Consider the following 22,334-nt stretch of genomic DNA (forward strand, 5'->3'; position numbering starts at 1 on the left):
AACCAAAGTTTAAGAATTTGATACCTTAAGTCAAACTGCTAAGCAGGGAAATATGACATAAAATAAAGGGTTAAGTGAATTACACTATCTTGTTGCAAATCCCATGTGATTAAATATCTGAAGAAAAAATTGAGACCATTCATGCTACCTAAAAATACAAATGAAATCTCATCAAAAACTGTCCCTAAATATAAATTCATGGTTAACATATCCACAATTCACTAAACTGGGTACTGTCATTCCACACTCCAAATTATGCCAATTTAAACACTGAACAATTCAACTTCAAAAATACTTCTTGCCTTCAATAAAGGGAGCCCTAAAAATACAAAGTCCTGAAAAGAAAGTATTTAAAATAACAGAATATGACACACAATTTAAAAGTCAGCTTCATTTTTAGTGGAAAGTAACTTTTCAGTGCAATGTTTTGTAAGAGGCTAAAACGGTTCCTTCCTGGAGGGAAAACAGGGACTCTTACAAAAATATTTCTAAGTAAAAAGTAGAATCTAAGTAGAATCCTTTCATAAATTGTTTTTCATTTTAAAAGAAATGTTACTTACCTCAATAACAGACAGGTTCCAAAGTATAAAGATTTATAATATCAAATATAAAATGAATAGAAAAAATTTTAAATATTTGATGTTTCCACTATTACACTTTCAAGTCTAAATGCCAGTGAACCATATAAAGGTGATTCAAGTTGAAAAAAAAAAAGGGGGGGGGGCAGTCAAAATTTCAAATACTTGTAAAATGGAACTGAATAACATCTACCTACCTATATATATCATGAGACATAGAGCTTATTCAAATGAATATCAGTTATCAAACAACTAGACACTTCAAAACTTTGAGGAAAAAGCTTTAATGATCTGCTAAAAATTAAACCTTTAAAGTAGAATTAAATGCATACCCATTAAATCCAGTGACAATTTTCAGTATTCTTTCCTTCATTTCATCAAAGGGAATATATTCAACATTAGGGTTGGGAGGACCTCTTGGTTCAGGAGCTGAAGTTCTGAAATCATCCATCACTTTCTCCAGTTTAAAAATAAAATAGCCTTTAAATTGGGACCACTGTATCCTATAAGTAAAAAATTAAAAAAATATATATATAACACCATGTAGAGTCACAATTCTTGAACAAAAGTACAAATACAGAATACATCACAACACTAACAAAACTAAGATCAGGAAAAGTAGTTGTGAGAATGACTTTGTTCAGCAGCCTGCACCACACCTGACCAATCTAACTCACAAGCTCCTACATGCTTCCATCCAATTCTCCCAAACTCCTGATCCAAACAAAACGTAAACCAGATTAAAATCTTGAAAATTAACTACTGGTATTTCTAGTTGAAAGCTTATTGTCTAAGTCCCACTTTACACATTTTAAAAACATTACTCTGCCTCCATCTCTTACAACAAACCAGGGAGGTGTTACTGTCCCCACTTGAAATAAATTATTAGAAACTGGCCCAACATTTACAATTTTAAGTGGACAAATCAGAATGACTCCCATACCCTAAGCTCTTAACATCCAAGGTATAAATAATGCTTTTGTGTGTGTGCTTGTTGCTCAGTTGTGTCCAGCTCTGTGACCCCATGGACTGCAGCCTGTCAGGATCTTCCATCCATAGGATTATCCAGACAAGAATACTGGTGTGGGTTGCCAGTTCTTCCTCCCAGGGATCTTTCCGACTCAGGGATTGAACCCACATTTCACTGAGTTACCTGGAAAGCCCCCTATAATGCTTATATAGACTAGTAAATTTTCTTATCTTGTTATCTGTTAAATAGTAAAATAAACTTCAATTTCTCCTAGTTCTTTTGGTTTCAACTAAAATTTTTAGTATTTTATCATTTAAAAGGCATATACCGCACATTCTATACAAGACATATCTTGCAAAGTAAAAAGTTCATTAGTATCTGTATATAACTTTCACATCTGTTCATGCAAATATCAACATCCTTTTATTCCTGTCCCCTCACATTTTACCACTAATGTAAGGAAATTTAGTGACGAAATCTGTCTGAATAACCTAAATTACAAGGGTCAAGAATGCCAACCATTCCTCTAAACACTGTAACCATTAATGGCAGCAGATAGATCTCATACACAGGAGACTACTTAAGCAAGCTAAGACTGCTAGTTTGCAATCACTCTTCCACCCGGCTCAGCAACCCTACACACTAAGCCAGCAGCTCTCCAAGTCTGGCCCCAAGAGGTCAAAGCTATTCTCGTAAGAGTGGAGTTGACTTTCTCACTGAGCTGACATTTGCACTGACAGCAGGCGCAAAAGCAGCAGGGGTAAACGGCTGACACCTCAGCACAAACGAGAGCAGCAGCACCAAGCTCTACTGGTAGTAGCTGCTACCTTCTTTATCAACACAGAATCACAGTTAAGAAAAATAGTAAACTATTTTACTGCAAAGTTCAACAAAGCAAATTTACTAACTTATTTAAATCTCAATCTCAATCTTTGAGCACACATACGTCTTTTTAACATTCCAGTGGCACTAGAACCCGCCTGACAGTGCAAGAGACACAGAGATGCAGGTTTGATCCCTCGGTCGCCAAGTTTCCCTGGAGGGCATGGCAACCCACTGCTGTATTCTTGCCCAAAGAATCCCATGGACAAAGGAGCCTGGTAGGCTGCAGTCCATGGGGTCACACAACTGAGCGAGTTCACTTTCACGTTTCACTTTCATGCATTGGAGAAGGAAATGGCAACCCACTCCAGTGTTCTTGCCTGGACAATCCCAGGGACGGGGGAGCCTGGTGGGCTGCCGTCTATGGGGTCGCACAGAGTCGGACACGACTGAAGTGACTGAACAGCAGCAGCAGCAGCAGCAAAATACTGTAGATATCTCAAGTAGCAAAAAGTTAAATACTGGTGTCAGGTAAGTGAGCTATTTTATTATTTTACATAGAAAGCCTTTTTTACTTGAAAGGAATGTCAAACAAATAATGCTTATTCAAGACCAAAAGAAACCAGTAGACATGTTCTCAAAAAAAATCAAGAAAATCAACTGAAATATTCGTGACCATTGATAAAATTTCAACTTCAAAATAAAAAATTTAAAGTCTAGAAAATGTGAGCTTCACTGTGGGCTTAAGAGGTTCCTGATACATTCCCAAGACATTTCAAAACTTACCACTGTTGATGTGAAAGATATTATAACACCCTCCCACATAAGTACAGGCAACGAAAGAAATAAACTGAACTGCATTAAAATAAAAAAAAACTTGTGTATCAAAGGACACTATCGGCAAAGAGTGAAGTCAACCCACAGAATGGGAGAAACTATATGCAAATCATCTCTCTGATAAGGTGTTAATATCCAGGACATCACAATAAAACAGAACTCCACATCCATTATATGGCTATCCAACAAAAAACAAAACAAAACAAACCAACACTCCCCCCCACACACAGCAGAGATAAATGCTGCCTGGCCAGTATGTAGGGAAACTGAAAACTATGCGATACTGCCTGTGGGAATGCAGAACAGTGGAGTCACTGTGCCAAAGACGCTTCAAAAGAACCAAACAGTTACTATATGACCCAGCAAATCCATTTTCAAAAGATATAAAGAGATGCAAAAGATCCGAAAACAGAAAGTCAGATGAAATTCACTCACACACAATGTTGGAAACTACTCAAATGTGTCTCAACAGATGAAGAGATAAACACAATGTACACACACACATACACATACACTGGGATACAGCCTTAAAGAAGAAGAGGAACTTTCACATGCGAAAACAGTGATTAATCCTGAACACATCACACTAAGCAAAATAAGCCAGACATAAAAGAAGTATTCTAATTTCACTTTTATGAGGTATCTAGAATAATCAAAGAGACTGCAGAAAGCCATATGCCAGGGCCTTGCAGAAGGGATGTTATTGTTTAAGGGGTAGTTTCAGGAGATAGACTGCCAATAAGGGCATGAAAAGATGTGCATTAAGGAAATGCACACCAAAACCACAAGATACCATTCCACACCCACTGAAATTGTTATATTAAAAAAGATGTATTCAGTAACAAGTGTTGGGGAGGATGCAGGACAGGTGGAAACCTACACACTGCTGATGGGAATGTAAAATGGTATACAGCCATTTTGGAAAATAGCTTGGCTTAGCAGCTACTCAAAAAGTTAGAAAAGAGCTGACGTGTGACTTCACAACTTCCTGTTAAATGGGTGGATTATATGGTAGGGAAATTTTATTCACTAGTAGTGTTTTTACTAGGCAACGCCAAAGAATGCTCAAACCACTGCACAACTGCACTCATCTCACACGCTAGCAAAGTAGTGCTCAAAATTCTCCAAGCCAGGCTTCAGCAATAAGTGAACCGTGAAATTCCAGATGTTCAAGCTGGTTTCAGAAAAGGGAGAGGAACCAGAGACCAAACTGCCAACATCTGCTGCATCATGGAAAAAGCAAGAGAGTTCCAGAAAAACATCTATTTCTGCTTTACTGACTATGCCAAGGTCTTTGACTGTGTGGATCACAATAAACTGGAAAATTCTGGAAGAGATGGGAATATCAGACCAACTGACCTGCCTCTTGAGAAATGTGTATGCAGGTCAAGAAGCAACAGTTAGAACTGGAAATGGAACAACAGATTGGTTCCAAATAGGAAAAGGAGTACGTCAAGCTGTATATCATCACCCTGCTTATTTAACTTATATGCAGAGTACATCATGAGAAATGCTGGGCTGGAGGAAGCACAAGCTAGAATCAAGATTGCCGGGAGAAACATCAATAACCTCAGATATGCAAATGACACCACCCTCATGGCAGAAAGTGAAGAAGAACTAAAGAGCCTCTTGATGAAATTGAAAGAGGAAAGTGAAAAAGTTGGCTTAAAATTCAACACAAAAAATTAAGATCATGGCATCAGGTGCCATCACTTCATGGCAAATAGATGGGGGAACAGTGGAAACAGTGGTAGGCTTTATTTTGGGGGGGCTCCAAAATCATTGCAGATGGTGACTGCAGCTGTGAAATTAAGACATTTACTCCTTGGCAGGAAAGTTATGACCAACCTAGACAGCATATTAAATAGCAGAGACATTACTTTGTTAGCAAAGGTCCATCTAGTCAAAGCTATGGTTTTTCCGGCGGTCATGTATGGATGTGAGAGTTGGACTATAAAGCAAGCTGAGAGCCAAAGAATTGATGCTTTTGAACTTTGGTGTTGGAGAAGACGCTTCAGTCTCTTGGACTGCAAGGAGATCCAACTAGTCCATCCTAAGGGAAATCAGTCCTGAATATTCATTGGAAGGACTGATACTGAAGCTGGAACTCCAATACTTTGGCCGCCTGATGTGAAGAACTGACTCACTAATAAAGACCCTGATGCTGGGAAAGACTGAAGCTGGGAGAAGGGGACAACAGATGGTGAGATAGTTGGACAGCATCACTGACTCAATGGACATGACTTTGGGTAAACTCTGGGAGTTGTTGATGGACAGGGAGGCCTGGCGTGCTGCAGTTCATGGGGTCTCAAACAGTTGGACATGACTGAGTGACTGCACTGAACAGTTTTAAAATTTGATCAGGGTGATTATTTAAAGTTATATGCATGATTAAGTTTTCCCTCCTTTCCCTAGATTTTTTTTGGAAGGGGAATTTGAGGTTTAACAGGCAGATGTAGCACATTTTAATTTCTAACATGACTAGTATTAACTTCCGAGTACTATCCAACTGCCAATGGTTACTAAAATTTATCTTTAAATTTCACTAGATTCCCTATAGTCATTTAACTAAAACTTAAACATACTAGGGGAGGTTACTGAAATAAGAGTCGTATACTTTCATTTCTTAAGAATTCTTCTAACAATTTTAATAATCATTCCCTAAGTCGTAACCTGTTTCATGAATTAGAATTTCCATGTACATTTGAAAAAAAAAAAAAAAACGCATCTTTCCATTAATTGCTTTAAAGTCCACCTATGACATCTAAACAACAACACATTAATGGAAAGAGCAAGACAAAAAACGACGGGAGACCAGGTAAAGCAAACTATGGGGAGCTTCAACGACTCTAGGTCACTAGAGTAGACAGTAACTAAGTTCCATAAAATGAAACGAATTACTGAATTTGTATTTTAAGTTTCACATGTAACAAGCAGAGTTACTCTATATATCATCTCCAACTGATACAACTCAAATTATCCATATATAATTGGAAAAAAAAGCTTCTATAAAATGTGAACGGTAACTTTTTAGATGCAACACAACTGATAAAAACAAAAGCAGAAAATGCTTCCCTGAAAATTATGTAATTTGAGCACAAAAACAAGCCATGAGTAAGTCAACTAAAAATTTGGCAACAAAAATAATTTTCTTATGAATGTACTCATAGAACGAGAAACTAGAAAAGAAAAACAAAACAAAAAAGTCTTTAGTTTTCAAATGAAAATAAAATTATTCTAAACAGATGGCTCATGAAACACAAACACGTTTTCAACTTTAGAAATCAACTCCTCCACATAAAAATTTCCTCCGAAAATACATACTCGGAATTTTAATCTACTATGCTCAAATTAACTCAAGAATCTACTGAAACACATTACCCATTAAGTCACTTCACCTCCCTCTGCTTCCTTTGCTCTCATTCCCCTTCATTTTTCCCTTTATGCAGCTGCTCCTCTATGAAGGAAAAATACCTCATACCACTAAAACATGCATTCTCCTGCCGAACACTGCACTGATCTTTTTCCTCTACAGGAACTTGTAAGTACTAGAACAAATATGTTTCCCTCACAGTTTTCAGGTTAATGCTATTTTTCAGAACCCAAGGGTAGAAAATCCATCTCTTTATTTCCCAGCTAATTCTGGAACATTTTAGTGGCCAGTAGCTACATCTTAATTTGTTGCCTCTTACAGTTCCAAATTCTATTAACATTACTCAGCTCACTGCTTTCCATGCAAAATCTGTGTGGGAAGCTAACACAACAGAGCACAGGAGAGTCCGACACCATCTCCAAGGGAGAGCAGATGCTGTACAATTTGTAAACAAAGGGAAATATGGAAAAAATGGATGAACGAAAACAAACAAATCAATGAGACTTATCACTGACCCAAGATGACGGGGCTTTGAATCGACACTTTTGACTTAAAAGTGTCGTAAGAATTCAGCTGTAACAATCTGACTGGAGCAAACAAAGACAAGTCAATTGAATCTGAATTTCATCAGCAGACAAAGTGTGATAAGAATTTAATCATAACTATCTGACAAATACAAGTAAATTAAATCCGAATACTGAATTACATGAGTGGAAGATGGGCAAAGATAACGTAATTGCTTACACAAAAGCCTGACATTTTTAAGAACTTTAAAATATAAATTACCAAGTCAGAAATCTCTACATGGAACCCCAATCAAGAGAACATTCCTTTCGTATAATTATACTTTTATAATATATTTATCAATTAATTGAGCAAACATTAAAAATGTCAGTGGAACAGAGAGCCCAGAAATAGACCCAAACATAAATGGAAACTTACCATATGGCAAAGGACAGATTTTTCAGTTAACAGTCTGAGAAATGACAGACCTACTACAAAACTGTACCAGAGATTAAAAATTAAAAAGATGTCTGTCCCACCCCCTTCTGATTATATATACAGAATACGTGCACGTACATCTTCAGCCACGTCTTGATGCTTTGCGACCCCATGGACTGTAGCCCACCAGACCCCTCTGTCCATGGGATTCCTGCTACACAGGAATACCGAAGTAGGAGGCCACTTCCTCCTCCAGGGCATCTTCCCGACCCAGGGATTGAACCCATGTCTCCTGCATTGGCAGGTGGATACCACTGAGCCACATGGGAAGCCCCATATAGACACAGAATAGTCATAGGGAAAACAAAACAAAACAAAATGAAAATTTGCCATAATGTGCCCAGTAATCATTACTACAGTACATTTTTAGTAGTATACATATTTTAGTAGAAAATATTTTTTCTCTAATATATTTTTTTAAATCTAAGTTGGGCATCCTAAATTAGTATTCCCTTGATCCCCCACCTCATTCATAGTGGTATAGTCACCACACAAGCTGTCTCTGAAAGTAAGATTTTTAATATGTACCATATTTGACAGTACCATTATTTAATAACCACTTTAAAGAAAAAAAATTTAGGTCTGCTTCCAGCTCATTACAATTAAAATTAATTGCGTTTTAATATCCCAATAATAAACTTTGTATGGCATCTGTTTATTACCTTAGGATAGATTTCTATAAGTGGAATCAATGAATCAAAAGTATGAAATACAAAGAACTCTGGTATTTTCAAAGGCCCCTCAGAAATGTTGTACCACTTTACAGTGATACCAGTATAGAAACACTTATTTCATTCCAGTACACACTTTCAGAACTCATATATTTAATAGTAGAAACACACTATAATTTGCCTTTCATTCACTGCCAGTGAAGCAGTATGTTTACTGGCCACAAGACCTTTCTTTTGGGTTTGAATAGGTCCTTTCCAATCCCTTATCCTGTAGTTCCTCAGTCTTGGTGCCACTGACACTGTAAGCCTGGTAATTCTTTGTCAAAGGGGGATGTCCTGTGAACTGTAGAATGGTGAACAGCATCCTTGATCTCTACCCACAAGAAGTCAGGAGCACCCAACCTTAAAACGACCCCCAAATTGTGACAGCAATAAATATCTATAAACATTGCCACGTGCTTCCTGGGAGACAAAAAGTATCCCCAGTTAAAAACCACTACCTACTCCACCCCTTTTAAATTGCCTTTTTCTTATTCTCATGGTATTAATAGAAAAAGTAAAACTACTATCTATAATAACACAAGTATAAAAAAACTACAGAAGTATAAAAGTAACACAACTTTTGTATTTCATTTTTTACCAAATACTTCAAATATAAAACTTGCTGTTTTCATATAAATGTTAAAGTGACTCTAAAATATTTATGTCTTCTATTTTAAAATTATCTTTGAAATGCTATACATTTCCTTGCTCAGAAACTCGTATCTGCAGATGGAATGGTACCTGCTCCAAAGTACCATGTCAAATAACGTTATGACACAAATTCTGAAGGTAAAGTTACTTGCCACCAAAAGTGAAGTTTTCAAATTAAGAGTGTTAAAATACCGAATGGTAACTGTACATACAAAGGACACAATCAGATGGAAAAGAAAGCTTCAACAGCTAACACTAACGTTTGGATAATACCTCAGCACAGACTTGGGTTTCTTCTTCGGCCACTTGTATATTCGTTAACAATTCCACCATGTCTAAAGATTCAAGTTACTTTCCTCCACTCACCCATTTCTCCCTACCAATTAAAACAAAAAGTTCAAGAAATAGTCTATCTTGGTTAGCTTGATTTATGCTTAACTCTTAGCTAACCCTTGATTCTTTTTTGAAAAAATTTCTCAAATTTATTAATATATCAACATGGACCGTCCCTTCCACATAGACAGCTGAACTAAACAAATATGAACCAAAGACAGATCTCCTCTAACAGGATCATTCAAGCTAAAGACAGCCAATTTGGAACTCAGAGGGTACTAGGTTTTCAAAAAAGCTGCACTAGTTTAATGGCTGGTGGATCTATTCTCCTTCTTGCTACTAGACAGTCACACTACTCGCAACATTCACCACTTCCTCCACAATCCACTGATGTCAAAGCCAATGTGCCATCAAGAGAGATGAGTCCATCCTTTCACCACATTTCCCAGAGCCTAGGCAGGCCCTGAGCCCTTCTTTTATTTTACCAATTGACAATGTAACATCAAGCTCAAAAGCAGTAGAAACAATGAAATACAATGATCCTTAAAACAGTACGAAAAACAAGATTTACAGATAATAAACAAATAGAAATAAGACAGCATAAACTATCAGATGCAAAGAGTTTAATGACGGTATAAAAGAACCAACAAAAAGGAGCTGAAATATAGGTTTAGAGCCATCAAGAAAAGACTTCAGGACAAAGTGGGACTTTAAGGTGAACCCTGAAACCATGAGTAAAGTATGGATAAAGGAAGTGGAAAAGTTTAGGACTTAAAGACAGAAGGAACTTAGTATTGACAAATGAATGTTTCAGTCTCAGCACCACTGAAATTTTAGGCTTGAGAGTTCTGCACTGTGGTAGGCTGTCCTGCCCATTGTAGGATGTTCGGCAACATCTGCAACCCATACACCTTGATGCCAGTAATCCTCAGCACAAATGGTGACAACCAAACATGTTTCTAGAAATTGACAAATGAACCCTGGGGTGGGGGGTAGGGAAGACGGGAGGCTTGGTCCCAGCTGTAAACCACTGCAATACACAATCCCTTCTGTTGAGAATTATACTGCTTCCTCCTAAAAAACAGTAAGGTCAAGAAAATCAGAGGTGCAACTCAAATTTCTCAAAAAATCTAAAGAATAAAATGGCACGAACATGTGTCCAAACATTTCAAGAGACAGAGGAGAAATTATAAAATATACATGATTCATTAAAAAGAACTCATTAGCATTAATATCTATCTCATGAATCACTTCTAATCATACAGGAAAATGTGCTATGGAGATGTGACCTAGAATATTTTTCCTCAAGTTCATTGAGAAAGCTGAGGGAAAAAAACAACAGGAAAAAGCCCTTCCACCTCGAACAAGAGAGCAACTGATGCAGTGCAAAGCAAAGGAAGAAATATTCAGCTTTTTTAAGGAGACTGAAACGAACATACATTAATGCCTTTATAATTTGTTACTGAAAAATAAAATAAGCTGGCATGGCAGTGGTGGCAGATTACTGTACACTTGAGTACACACGTTTCCCCTTCGAGAATCCTTTTAGAATTTGAAAGTGAAGCTCAAAGTGTCCTAACAGTGTTTGCAACACTGGCTTTTTAGTGTGGTATGTGTCTTTCTTGTGCTATTCTGTTCACAGATGGAATTAGCCATAAGCATACAGAAAAGTAAAGGAAAAACATAGCATTCACTAATACAATGTATGTAACAAACTTCGGGCTAACCAAATTTCAGTACACTTATACTAAAGAAATTGAGCAATGGAAGTCAGAAGTAGGTATAAACAAAGTAAGAGGGAGCAGATACAAGAAACTAAATCCTGTTATTATTATGAAATCAGTAATTACTCTAAAAATTTAAAGAAAAAAGTAACCATCTAAAACTGTAACTTAGAAACAGGTAGGTCATCACTCCTCCTCCTAAAAAAGCAATGGTTTTAAAGTGATTACCTCTATGGAATAGGAAATAAAGGAAAAGCTGCTAAGTCGCTTCAGTCGTGTCCGACTCTGCGATCCCACAGACAGCAGCCCATCAGGCTCCACCATCCCTGGGATTCTCCAAGCAAGAACACTGGAGTGGGTTGCCATTTCCTTCTCCAATGCATGAAAGTGAAAAGTGAAAGGGAAGTTGCTCAGTGATGTCCAACTCTTAGCGACCCCATGGACTGCAGCCCACCAGGCTCCTCCATCCATCAGATTTTCCAGGCAAGAGTACTGGAATGGGGTGCCAATGCCTTCTCCTTTACCTCTATGGAATAAGAAATAAAGGAAAAGCTCATAAAAGATTTTTTTGTTCCCTTTGTTGTACTAAATAAACTCCCTAAATCTTATGCATGTAAAACTTTGCTGAAAGTAAAAACAACAGGGGGAAAAAAAATTTTTTAAGTGCTGGTGCTGGAGTCTGAAAGCTTCAGTTCAGTTCAGCCGCTCAGTTGTGTCCGACTCTTTGCGACCCCATGAATCGCAGCACGCCAGGCCTCCCTGTCCATCACCAACTCCCAGAGTTCACTCAGACTCACGTCCATCGAGTCCGTGATGCCATCCAGCCATCTCATCCTCGGTCGTCCCCCTCTCCTCCTGCCCCCAATCCCTCCCAGCATCAGAGTCTTTTCCAAGGAGTCAATTCTTTGCATGAGGTGGCCAAAGTACTGGAGTTTCAGCTTTAGCATCATTCCTTCCAAAGAAATCCCAGGGCTGATCTCCTTCAGAATGGACTGGTTGGATCTCCCTGCAGTCCAAGGGACTCTCAAGAGTCTTCTCCAACACCACAGTTCAAACCCATCAATTCTTCGGCGCTCAGCCTTCTTCACAGTCCAACTCTCACATCCATACATGACCACAGGAAAAACCATAGCCTTGACCAGACGGACCTTAGTTAGCAAAGTAAGCTTAGCTGGGTTCAAATTTTAGTTCAGCTACTTTTTTATTTGTGTGACACAGGAGCGGTAACTCTAGCCTCCTTTTGTTTCCTGTATCTGAAACAGAGGTAAGTTATTCACTTCACAGAACTGCTGTAAGCATTGCATTAGTGTAAGGACAGTGCTTATTTTAGCAAAGTGGTTGACTCCTACTAAGCACTCAACGGCTATTTATCCTCAAGAAACTCTGGATGTGGAGAACATCTGAGCAATACTGCAGAAATATGGAGAGGGCTTTCCAGGTATAAGACAGGATTGAGGCAACAAGAAAGGCTTCTGTTAGATCCTAAGATAGTTGGGCTTATCTTATGTACTCTTACACAACAGATATTTAATAGAGGCAATGTCTCCAGCCTAAGAGCACTTCTAGAGGCTCTTTAACCATTTCCTTCTATTACAGAAAGGAGAAAATTTACCCAATATTCCTTCTTTACCCACTCACAAAATTATTTCCTTTTAGAAAATAAATAAATGCAGGAAAAAAAAACAAACTACACAACACCCAGCTTCATTTTTAGTAGTTCTGGATGAACTAGAAGATATTTAAATATATTGCACTTACTGTAGAAATTCTGACGCTACAAGACCTCCAATTCATTGATCTAACCACCTTTTTACTGTGCCTCACCACTTTATCAGATTAAATAATAATTAATCATTAAGCATTAGCCACCTGCCCCCCAGCAGACAGCTGATTCTCTAGCCCCTCTCTGGCTTCAATGTACTCACAGAATCAACTTTAAAAAATGCAAACCCCACCAAATCTGTGCCTATGCAGCAGCACACATGGGCACTAACACAAAAGGAAAGGAAAATGCCATCACCATACTAGCTTATTTCAAGTACAATATTAATGCTATCAAATTAGTATTTTATTTTCCTAGTTTATTCACTCCCAGACACTTCCAGGTAACTATTTCATATCTCCTCTAGTGGGTCAGATGGGAAAGAATGTGCCTGCAATGAGGGAGACCAGGGTTTGATCCCTGTGTTAGGAAGATCCCCTGGAGAAGAAAATGGCAATCCTGTTCAGAATTCTTGTCTGGAGAATTCCAAGGACAGAGGAGCCTGGCGGGCTACAGTCCATGGGATTGCGAAGAGTCAGACAGCACTGGGCGACTACACTTTCACTTTCTTTTCTCTCCTCAAACCCCCACTGAGTTCTCTCTCACTCTCACACTTAACCGCCTTGAATTTCCTGAGTCCACCACATTCATCCACCTACTTCCAGAAGGTCTACCCACACCTGGAATTCCCACCTGTTATAACAGAAGTGTCCACGCTCTCATCTATTCACATGCCAGACTCTCCACTTGTACACCTACTCAAGAGCATCGCCTATGTAATCCTCCTTTTAATCAACCACAACCACTTTTTAATCTCTGATGGATCATTTCCACTACCATACAAATAAATTAACATTTCTCCCACTTCAGAATTTTTTTCTTCCTCTACTTACCCTCCGAGCTCCTCCATCATTTATTGGCTCTCCTTTGAAGGAAAACTCCTTGGAAGGGTTGTCTCCCTTCCATAATCCCTCAAACACACTTCAGACAGGCTCCAACACTAAAAGTAATCTGTGCTTATCAAGGTCATCAACTACCTCCATACTGCTAAAGCCAATAATCGATTCTCACAGCTCATCCTAACTGGCCTATCCAGAGTATTTCAAACAGTTGACGATTCTTCCTTACTTTCCGATACTGTCTTTTAGGACTTCCCTTATGGCCCAGCTGGTAAAGAATCCGCTTGCAATGCAGGAAACCTGGGTTCAATCCCTGAGTTGGGAAGATCTCCTGGAGAAGGGAAAGGCTACCCACTCCAGTATTCTGGCCTGGAGTATTCCGTGAACTCTATAATCCATTGGGTCGCAAAGAGTCGGACACAACTGGAGTGACTTTCACTTCACTTCACTCCATTATCTTTTAACTTGCTGATCTTTCCTACTCACTGGTCCTTTCTAGTTTTACAAACTGCTCCATGCTGGAATGATTCAAAGCTCAGCTTATCACTTCTGTCTACACTCGGTGATCTTCTCCTGTCTGAAGATTTTAAATACTATCTGTCAATGCATTCACACATCCAACCACCTGCTATACAACAAAACAGAACTCAGCAAGTCCAAAACTGAACTTCTGGTCTTTCCCACAAATTGCTCCTCCCAAAGCCTTTCCCATTTCAGGTGTGAGGAAATTCCACCCTCTCAGCTGCTAAGGCAAACCGGAGTCATTTTTGATTCCATCCTTTCCCTCACACACCACACCATATCTTCAGGAAATCCTCCCAGTTTTACCTTCAAAATGTATTAAAAGTGTGACTAATCCTCATGACCTCCTGCTATGACTTAATCCATCTCTTCAAAAATATTATTATCTTCAGTAATCCCTGCTTCTAGCTTACTTTGTAGCCAGCAAGCGCTCAGCTGTGTCTGACTCTTTGTGACCACATGGACAGTGGCCAGTCAGGCTCCTCTGTCTATGGAATTTTCCAGGCAAGAATACGGGAGTGGGCTGCCATTTCCTTCTTCAGGGGATCTTCCAGACCCAGTCATCGAACCTGTGTCTCTTGCATTAGCAGACAGATTCTTTATCACTGAGACACCTGGGTTTTACCTAAAACCTATTTTCAGCACTGTCGTTCATGAAATTCTCTTAATGCTTAAGTCTGACATGTCAGTTCTCAACTCAAAAAACTCCACACTGGCTCCTGATTTCACTCAGAGTAAAGGATAAAAACTCCTTACCATGGTTCACATTGCCTTAAATGATTTGACCCCAGTCCCCTCTGACCTCCTCTCCTTGATCAGTCTACTACAGTCAGTGGCCTCCTTTGTTAGTCTGTGAAAAGGCAGAACACACTCCTCCTTGAGGGCCTTTACATCGAAGTCCTCAGCATGGAATGCTCTTCTACTAAGTATATGCATGACCAACTTCCTGTCTTGCTCAAATATCACCTTCAAAATGAGGCTGACTCTGACCACTTTATTTAAAATTACAACTGCCTCTCTACCCTTAAACTCTAATTTCCCTTGCCATTTTTCTTATTCGTCTACTGCCCTTACAATCCAATAACATAATACATAGTTGTTATATCTATCTCACAGATTTGTTCACCAGTGCATATATCACAAGTACCAATAATACATAAAGCAAAAAGTAATTGCTCGATAATTACTTGGTAAAAATATCCTGAAGTCTACTCTGAAATAACACTCACAACTACCTACAGTGGAAAAAAAGAAATCAGGAAGAAAAACACCACTTCCCAAGCAGATCTGAGAAGTACTACATGTACAACTGCTTTAGCAACAGGAGCAGAGAATTATATCTGAACGTCAATGCGTAATGATAATAATAGCAGCAAACACATAACAACTAATTCAGACACTGTTCTAAGCACTTTGTACTACTCAATCCTCACAATAACCCCATGAGTTAGGTAGTATTATTTCACCCATTTTATTATCAATAAAGCAACTAAGAAATAAAGTGGTTAAACAACCTGCGCATTGTTGTATAGCTAGTTAAGCAGTAGAGTCAAAATTTCAACACAGGCATTTAGGCTTCAGAATCCATACTCTTGTTAAGAAGTCAATACACCTAGTAATAGGAAAAGTATAAGCAAAACCAAAACACACACACACAAAAACCTATGCAAATATGCATCCCTAAGCTACGCCGTAGCGGGGAAAGATTATTAAAAAAAAAAAAAAAGTGCACTTTCCTTCAGGGACTTCACAATATAAACAAAAAATAGTAAAATGACCAAATACACAACAATAGAAGCAATCATGAAGTACCGTAATGGACGAAGACACACCTAACCCAGGGTCAAGGAAAATTTTCCAACCCCTTAAAAGATGAGCAAAAAGGAAGAGAAAGGTCTTTATTCCAGGGAGAGGAAACAACAGGGGCAGAGGCACTAAGGTGAGAAAGTGTAATCTACCACAGAACTGTGAGGAGTTAAGGGGGCAGGGGGGCAAACTGGGGGACAAGAAAAGACATAATCACATACATTTTAAATATCATCATAGTTATCTTGGGCTTCCCTGGTGGCTCAGACAATAAGGGATCTGCCTGTAATGCAGGAGACCTGGGTTGAATCCCTGGGTTGGGAAGATCCCCTGGAGGAGGAAATAGCAACCCATACCAGTATTCTTGCCTGGAAAATCCCAAAGACAGAAGAGCCTGGCAGGCTACAGGCCACGGGGTTGCAAAGAGTTGGACATGACTGAGCGACTAACACTAATGAAAGGGGAGAGGCATGAAGATTTTAATTATGGGAAGAAGATATTTGCACCGTAAGACAATCACTGCTAACAGCATAGATTAGACAGACTGCTGCTGCTGCTAAGTCACTTCAGTCGTGTCCGACTCTGCGACCCCACAGACAGCAGCTCACCAGGCTCCCCCGTCCCTGGGATTCTCCAGGCAAGAACACTGAAGTGGGTTGCCATTTCCTTCTCCAATGCATGAAAGTGAAAAGTGAAAGTGTATTTCAAGTTCTCATTTCCTCTAGCTTAAATTCCTGTAATAGCCTCCTAAGTGACTGCCCTAACTTCCCTGAATTAAGACTTCAGCTCCAAAAGGCAAAGCTCTCTCTCCCTTGCCCCTAAATCATCAGTAACTTGTGAACTCTTTCTAAATGCAAAATTCTGTGTAACAGCAAGACACTCTCTGATCTATGGGCTTCCGTGATAGCTCAGTTGGTAAAGAATCCGCCTGCAATACAGGAGACCTTGGTTCGATTCCTGGGTTAGGACGATCTGCTGGAGAAGGGACAGGCTACCCACTTCAGTATTCTTGGGCTTCCCTTGTGGCTAGGCTGGTAAAGAATCCACCTGCAATGTGGGAGACCTGGGTTCGATTCTTGCATTGGGAACAGCCCCTGGAGAAGGGAAAGGCTACCCACTCCAGTATTCTGGCCTAGAGAATACCATGGACTGTATAGTCCATACTGTCACAAAGAGTCAGACATGACTTGGAAGTGAGGGACTTTCACCTTCTCCGATCTATCCCAAATCTACCTTCACAGCCCGGCACTTTTCCTGACTACTCCTTTGTTCACTGTTCCTTTGAGCTGGACTCCTGTCTCACACCATGAAGCCATTCCTAATTCTCCTTGTCAGAAGTCAACCTCTGATTCTACTGCTCCCAAAACATTTATTGCTCCCTTAAAATAACTATTATATTTTGCCTCAGACCATGATCTCTAGTTTTATGTCCTTACAAGATCAGGTTAGGAATCCTAGGAAGCTAAGAAACATGCAACACAATTTCTCTTTCGGGAGGGAACTGTCTTTATGATAAAAACACTTTGACACGAACTTAGCTTAGCAAAAGCTACGGCTTTAAAGTATAATTATGCAATCCAGCAATTCAGATAGGTTGTTAAGAATGTTGAATTTCTCAATAACAGAATACGGGTTAGTGCAAACTCTACCTAAATCCTTAAAAGTCAAGAATTTCCTGCTGACAAGTCAGTTATAACCTCACAACAGTGAGATAATATTAGTCATACACTTCACCTGTATGATGAATTTGGGGGTACTGCAGATATGTATATACTGGTTACAGCATATACCAATGGGTACATATACAGCATATACCAAGATACAAATACAAGGATGGACCTCCAGCTGTTTCCCTGACCACACCACCTGATCCCTTTCTAAAAGAGAATTTATCCTGGGGTAGGCCAACTGGATGTTCTAGCCCAGGAAAGTAAGGAACAGGAATTTATTAGAACTAAATCACTGCTTTGGCTGGAAACTAAAAAAAAAAAAAAGTGTCCAGCAACTTCTAGTGCTGATACCCTGAAGCACCCTATCTATCACACTGGCTTGGAAATATAGCTTAAGCTTTGATTCCAAGCGCTACCTCAAAATTCTTCCAATAAATCTTTCCTTCTCTTCTCATTTCCTTTTGGGCTTACATAAAACAAAATCACTCTGTCTTGCTGCCAAGCAAAATGTTTAAAATAAATCTGATGCTTTCAAAATGCTAAAGATTCCTTCAAAATTAAATCTTTAATACTCCAGTTTTAAGCAGAAATCTAAGATGTGGGAAAAAAGCCTCTCCCAAATTTTCAAATTACAAGTTTATTTAACATTTTATTATTTAAATGGTGTGACGCTAGTAAATTAATTTAAGCCTGCTTGTGCTTTCCCAAATGAGCCATTTGAGCATTCAGTCTAGCAGAATACCCACAGGATTCAGAGAATTTGGGTTTTAAATTTGTGTGTAACTCCAGAATGTCAAAGATCTGGTATGTCTTATACATACTGATACTCTCCTTATGACACATCATTTTATAGCTATTTTCTTCTTTATTAGAACTTCAACACTGACTACAGTTTGGTGAATTTTCTCTTTTTCCAGTATAAATATTGTAGGACTTCAAAATACATAAATGCTCTAAAGCTTGATTCTCCTACGTAAGAAATCAGATCTGAATTTATGAATGTATTTATGAATTTGAAAGATCAAAGATCATATATGTCAGCCAAACGTTATCTAGAAAGCTTTTTTTCAATGTGAACTTTTCACCTTTTAAAAATATAACAAGTATAACTGCTTACAGTCAGTGAAATTACAAATTAAGAAAAATTAAATGATGAATGTGAAACTCATTCTGGGAATTTAGAAATAAAAACATTCAAACTGAAAACTAAAAAGCAATGTTGATCCAATTATATTTGTAAAGGGCTACTGGGATTTCTTTTTCAAGTTATACCTGAAAATTTTGATTTGAATTCCTCAGAATACAAAGGTCTGCTCAAGTATACTTTAGTTTTTTCTGATGACTTTTTCTTTCTTTGGAAACTACTTATTAAATTCTTTCTTTTTTGTTTTACTGAGAGTATATACATAGTAAGCATCTTTAGGGGCATAGAATGAGGGTGACTTTTCACTTCTTTTATCAAAGACTACAATGTTCAAATTGTTTTAAATAAGGTACACTTCCCTACTTTTGTAATTTAAAAAAAAAAACACCACCATATTCTAAATATTCGGCCACATTTCTCAAAACCATGCCTCACACTAACACCAAATAATTTTAAAAATTAGCACATTTGGAAAACTTCATTCCATTTATGTGTTTCTATAATTTGAAGGGTTTTATACAGTTCAATTATAAATGTTTTAAAAACAATCGCAAATAATTTTATCCACAAATCCTCATAGCAACCTGAACTTTAAAGACTACCAACCAAATAAAAGAGCAATTTACTCTTAAAATGTTTAGAAGCTTTTCTTACTTGAAACATGCCAACACTTAAATCAATCTACTAACACGTAAACTTAGAAGCCTTTCTTTCAAAATAATTCTTCCAAACTGTACCACTGGTCCAAAACACTTAAATATATGCTTTTTCTAAACCTTCAAAGAGCTAACAACACTGTATTATTCGGATATAAATCAGGAGCAACTGTAAGACTCTATTAAGAAATCTAGGATACTACTGATGTTTGAAAGAATCAATTGCTGAGATATTTAAAATGTGGGAAAAAACATGCTGATGAGAAATATTTACAGAAGTTTAATTTTAAGATGTCTTTCTAGGTAGCAAAGAGATTCTAGGATTAAATCTTTATTTTTTAAAATTTATATAATTATGTCAAAATTTTGAGGACTATCTGGAATTTATATGTTGATACATAGCAGAAAAAATTAAAAAAGCAAAAACTTGAAGCAATTTCAGTTTTATTCCCACCTAATCTACTCAAGCTCTTCAGCACTTCATACACTATGAAGCTAGTATTATTTGACCCCAAAGTTTTCACCTCTCCAAAATTTAAAAATAGAAATGTGTATCAAACATAATAATTATTTTTGGTCGAACTCTTCTGTCTTAAGCTTATAGCATATGCTTATAGCATATGCTGACTTAAGGGTCAACTGAAAAAAATTACTCTCTTAAGGAACTACATTTATAAGCTTCCCCTAGTCCTAACTTTAAAGATGAACTTAACGTAGTTGATACTGGCGACTACAGATAACTGTAGTGAGCAAAACATTACATGAGGGATTTCCCTGTGGTCCAGTGGCGGGGACTCCGTGCTTCCAATGCAGAGGGCCCAGGTTCGTCCCCTGGTCAGGGAACTCGATCCCGCATGCCACAACTAAGACCCAGCACAACCAAACTAAATGTTTTTAAAAAATATTATATGAATATAATACCAAGATAATAAATATTACAAGGGACTATGGTTTGTATACTCACCAGTGCATTCTAAAGTACCCAGCTCAGGTATATGCTCAATAATTATTTGCTGACATCTCAGTAAAGATGTGAAGGAACTTAAGCAAACCCGATACACAGAAATTACACAGACCCTAACTTGGAGAAAAGTACACAGCAAGGCAACCTCTGCATTCAGAAAACCTCATACCAGCATTTTTTACATAAAATGTCACATAACATGCATTTACTCTTACATAGTACGCATTCAATAAATCCCAGCCCCTTTTTCTTCCCACTTCCTTGTTAGCAGTGCATACCTAAAGTATTTACTTCAAAAAACTCAATTAACATCAAAAATTTAAGAATACAACTGCATGAAACAATCCATACCTGAATGTAATCAGTAAATATAAAAAGACAGACATGCAAAGCATTGACAAATCTTATGGACTGTGTTTGTGTCCACCCAAATTTCTTATATTGAAGCCTCTAGCCCACAATGTGATGGTATTTGAAGATGAGCCCTTTGGGAGACAAGTATAAATGAGGTCCTGAGAGTCAGACCTTCCTAATGAGACTACTGCTTTTATTAGAAGAAATGAGGGGGGGCAGTTATGGAGAGCAGGCAGGAGAGTCACCCTCCCCAGGGTCCCATCCCATCTCTGTGAGGACTCAGCAAGAAGCTGGCTTGGGCAAGACAGGAAGAGAGGTTCTCACCAGAACCCAACCATGCTGGCACTGTGATCTCAAACTTCCAGTCTCTGTAACTGTAAGAAAACAATTTCTCTTCTTAATGTCACCCAGTCTATGGTATTTTCTTACAGTTCAGTTCAGTTCAGTTGCTCAGTTGTGTCCGACTCTTTGCGACCCCATGAATCGCAGCACGCCAGGCCTCCCTGTCCATCACCATCTCCCAGAGTTCACTCAGACTCACGTGCATTGAGGCCGTGATGCCATCCAGCCATCTCATCCTCGGTCGTCCCCTTCTCCTCCTGCCCCCAATCCCTCCCAGCATCAGAGTCTTTTCCAATGAGTCAATTCTTTGCATGAGGTGGCCAAAGTACTGGAGTTTCAGCTTTAGCATCATTCCTTCCAAAGAAATCCCAGGGCTGATCTCCTTCAGAATGGACTGGTTGGATCTCCTTGCAGTCCAAGGGACTCTCAAGAGTCTTCTCCAACACCACAGTTCAAACGCATCAATTCTTCGGCGCTCAGCCTTCTTCAGAGTCCAGCTCTCTCTCTACTCTTGCAGTAGCCCAAGCTAAAACAGCAAAGCTACTATTTTGAAGGGAAGATGATACTGAAGGATGTAGCGATCAAAAAACAAATCATGGCCTCAAAGGGCCTAGCTTGGTAGAAGAAATAATATATTAAAATTCCCATACAGAGTAGAAAATGGTACCATGGAGACTTTAGAAAAGCAAGATTACTATCTTGTTTAACATTTAGGGAGACGTGGGATGGGGGAAGGGAGGGAGGCTCAAGATAGAGGATATATATATAAAATTATGACTGATTCACGTTGATGTATGGCAGAGATCACCATAACATTGTACAGCAATTATCCTCCAGCTAAAACAAAAACAAAATAACTAGGGGGGCTTAGAAACAAACAAAACTGACAAGGGATAAATAGAATCTGGACACAGAAAAACTGAAAGGGAAGAAAGCAAGCAAGCAGTCTCAGAATTTTCACACACACAACACTCAAAATGCTGATACCAGTAATGTTTTCTAAATATTTTAAAATTATTTAATAGATGAAAACAAGTTTTAATTTTTCTAAATCACATATTTAATCCAGCTCCTACACTGCACCACATTTTGAGCAAGGCAATTTCAGCCCCATCAAAGCCTACAGAACCACAAACAGAAACAAACTAATAGAAAATACGATCAATGCATGTCAGAAATATGGTAGTTCCTATGGAGAAAAGGAGATCCAAG

General features: G+C 38.5%; 1 protein-coding gene across 1 annotated transcript in view; it reads right to left on the bottom strand.

The window, feature by feature from the left end:
• PPP4R2 (protein phosphatase 4 regulatory subunit 2) overlaps positions 1–22,334 on the bottom strand; it is a 54,813-nt gene that overhangs the window by 16,294 nt on the left and 16,185 nt on the right. The window contains exon 3 of the mRNA XM_015102332.4: positions 911–1,081. Within this exon, the coding sequence (XP_014957818.1) occupies positions 911–1,081 (171 nt within the window). The remainder of the gene's footprint in view (positions 1–910; positions 1,082–22,334) is intronic.

Source organism: Ovis aries, chromosome 19, assembly GCF_016772045.2.
Source record: "Ovis aries strain OAR_USU_Benz2616 breed Rambouillet chromosome 19, ARS-UI_Ramb_v3.0, whole genome shotgun sequence".
Taxonomy (NCBI): Eukaryota; Metazoa; Chordata; class Mammalia; order Artiodactyla; family Bovidae; genus Ovis; species Ovis aries.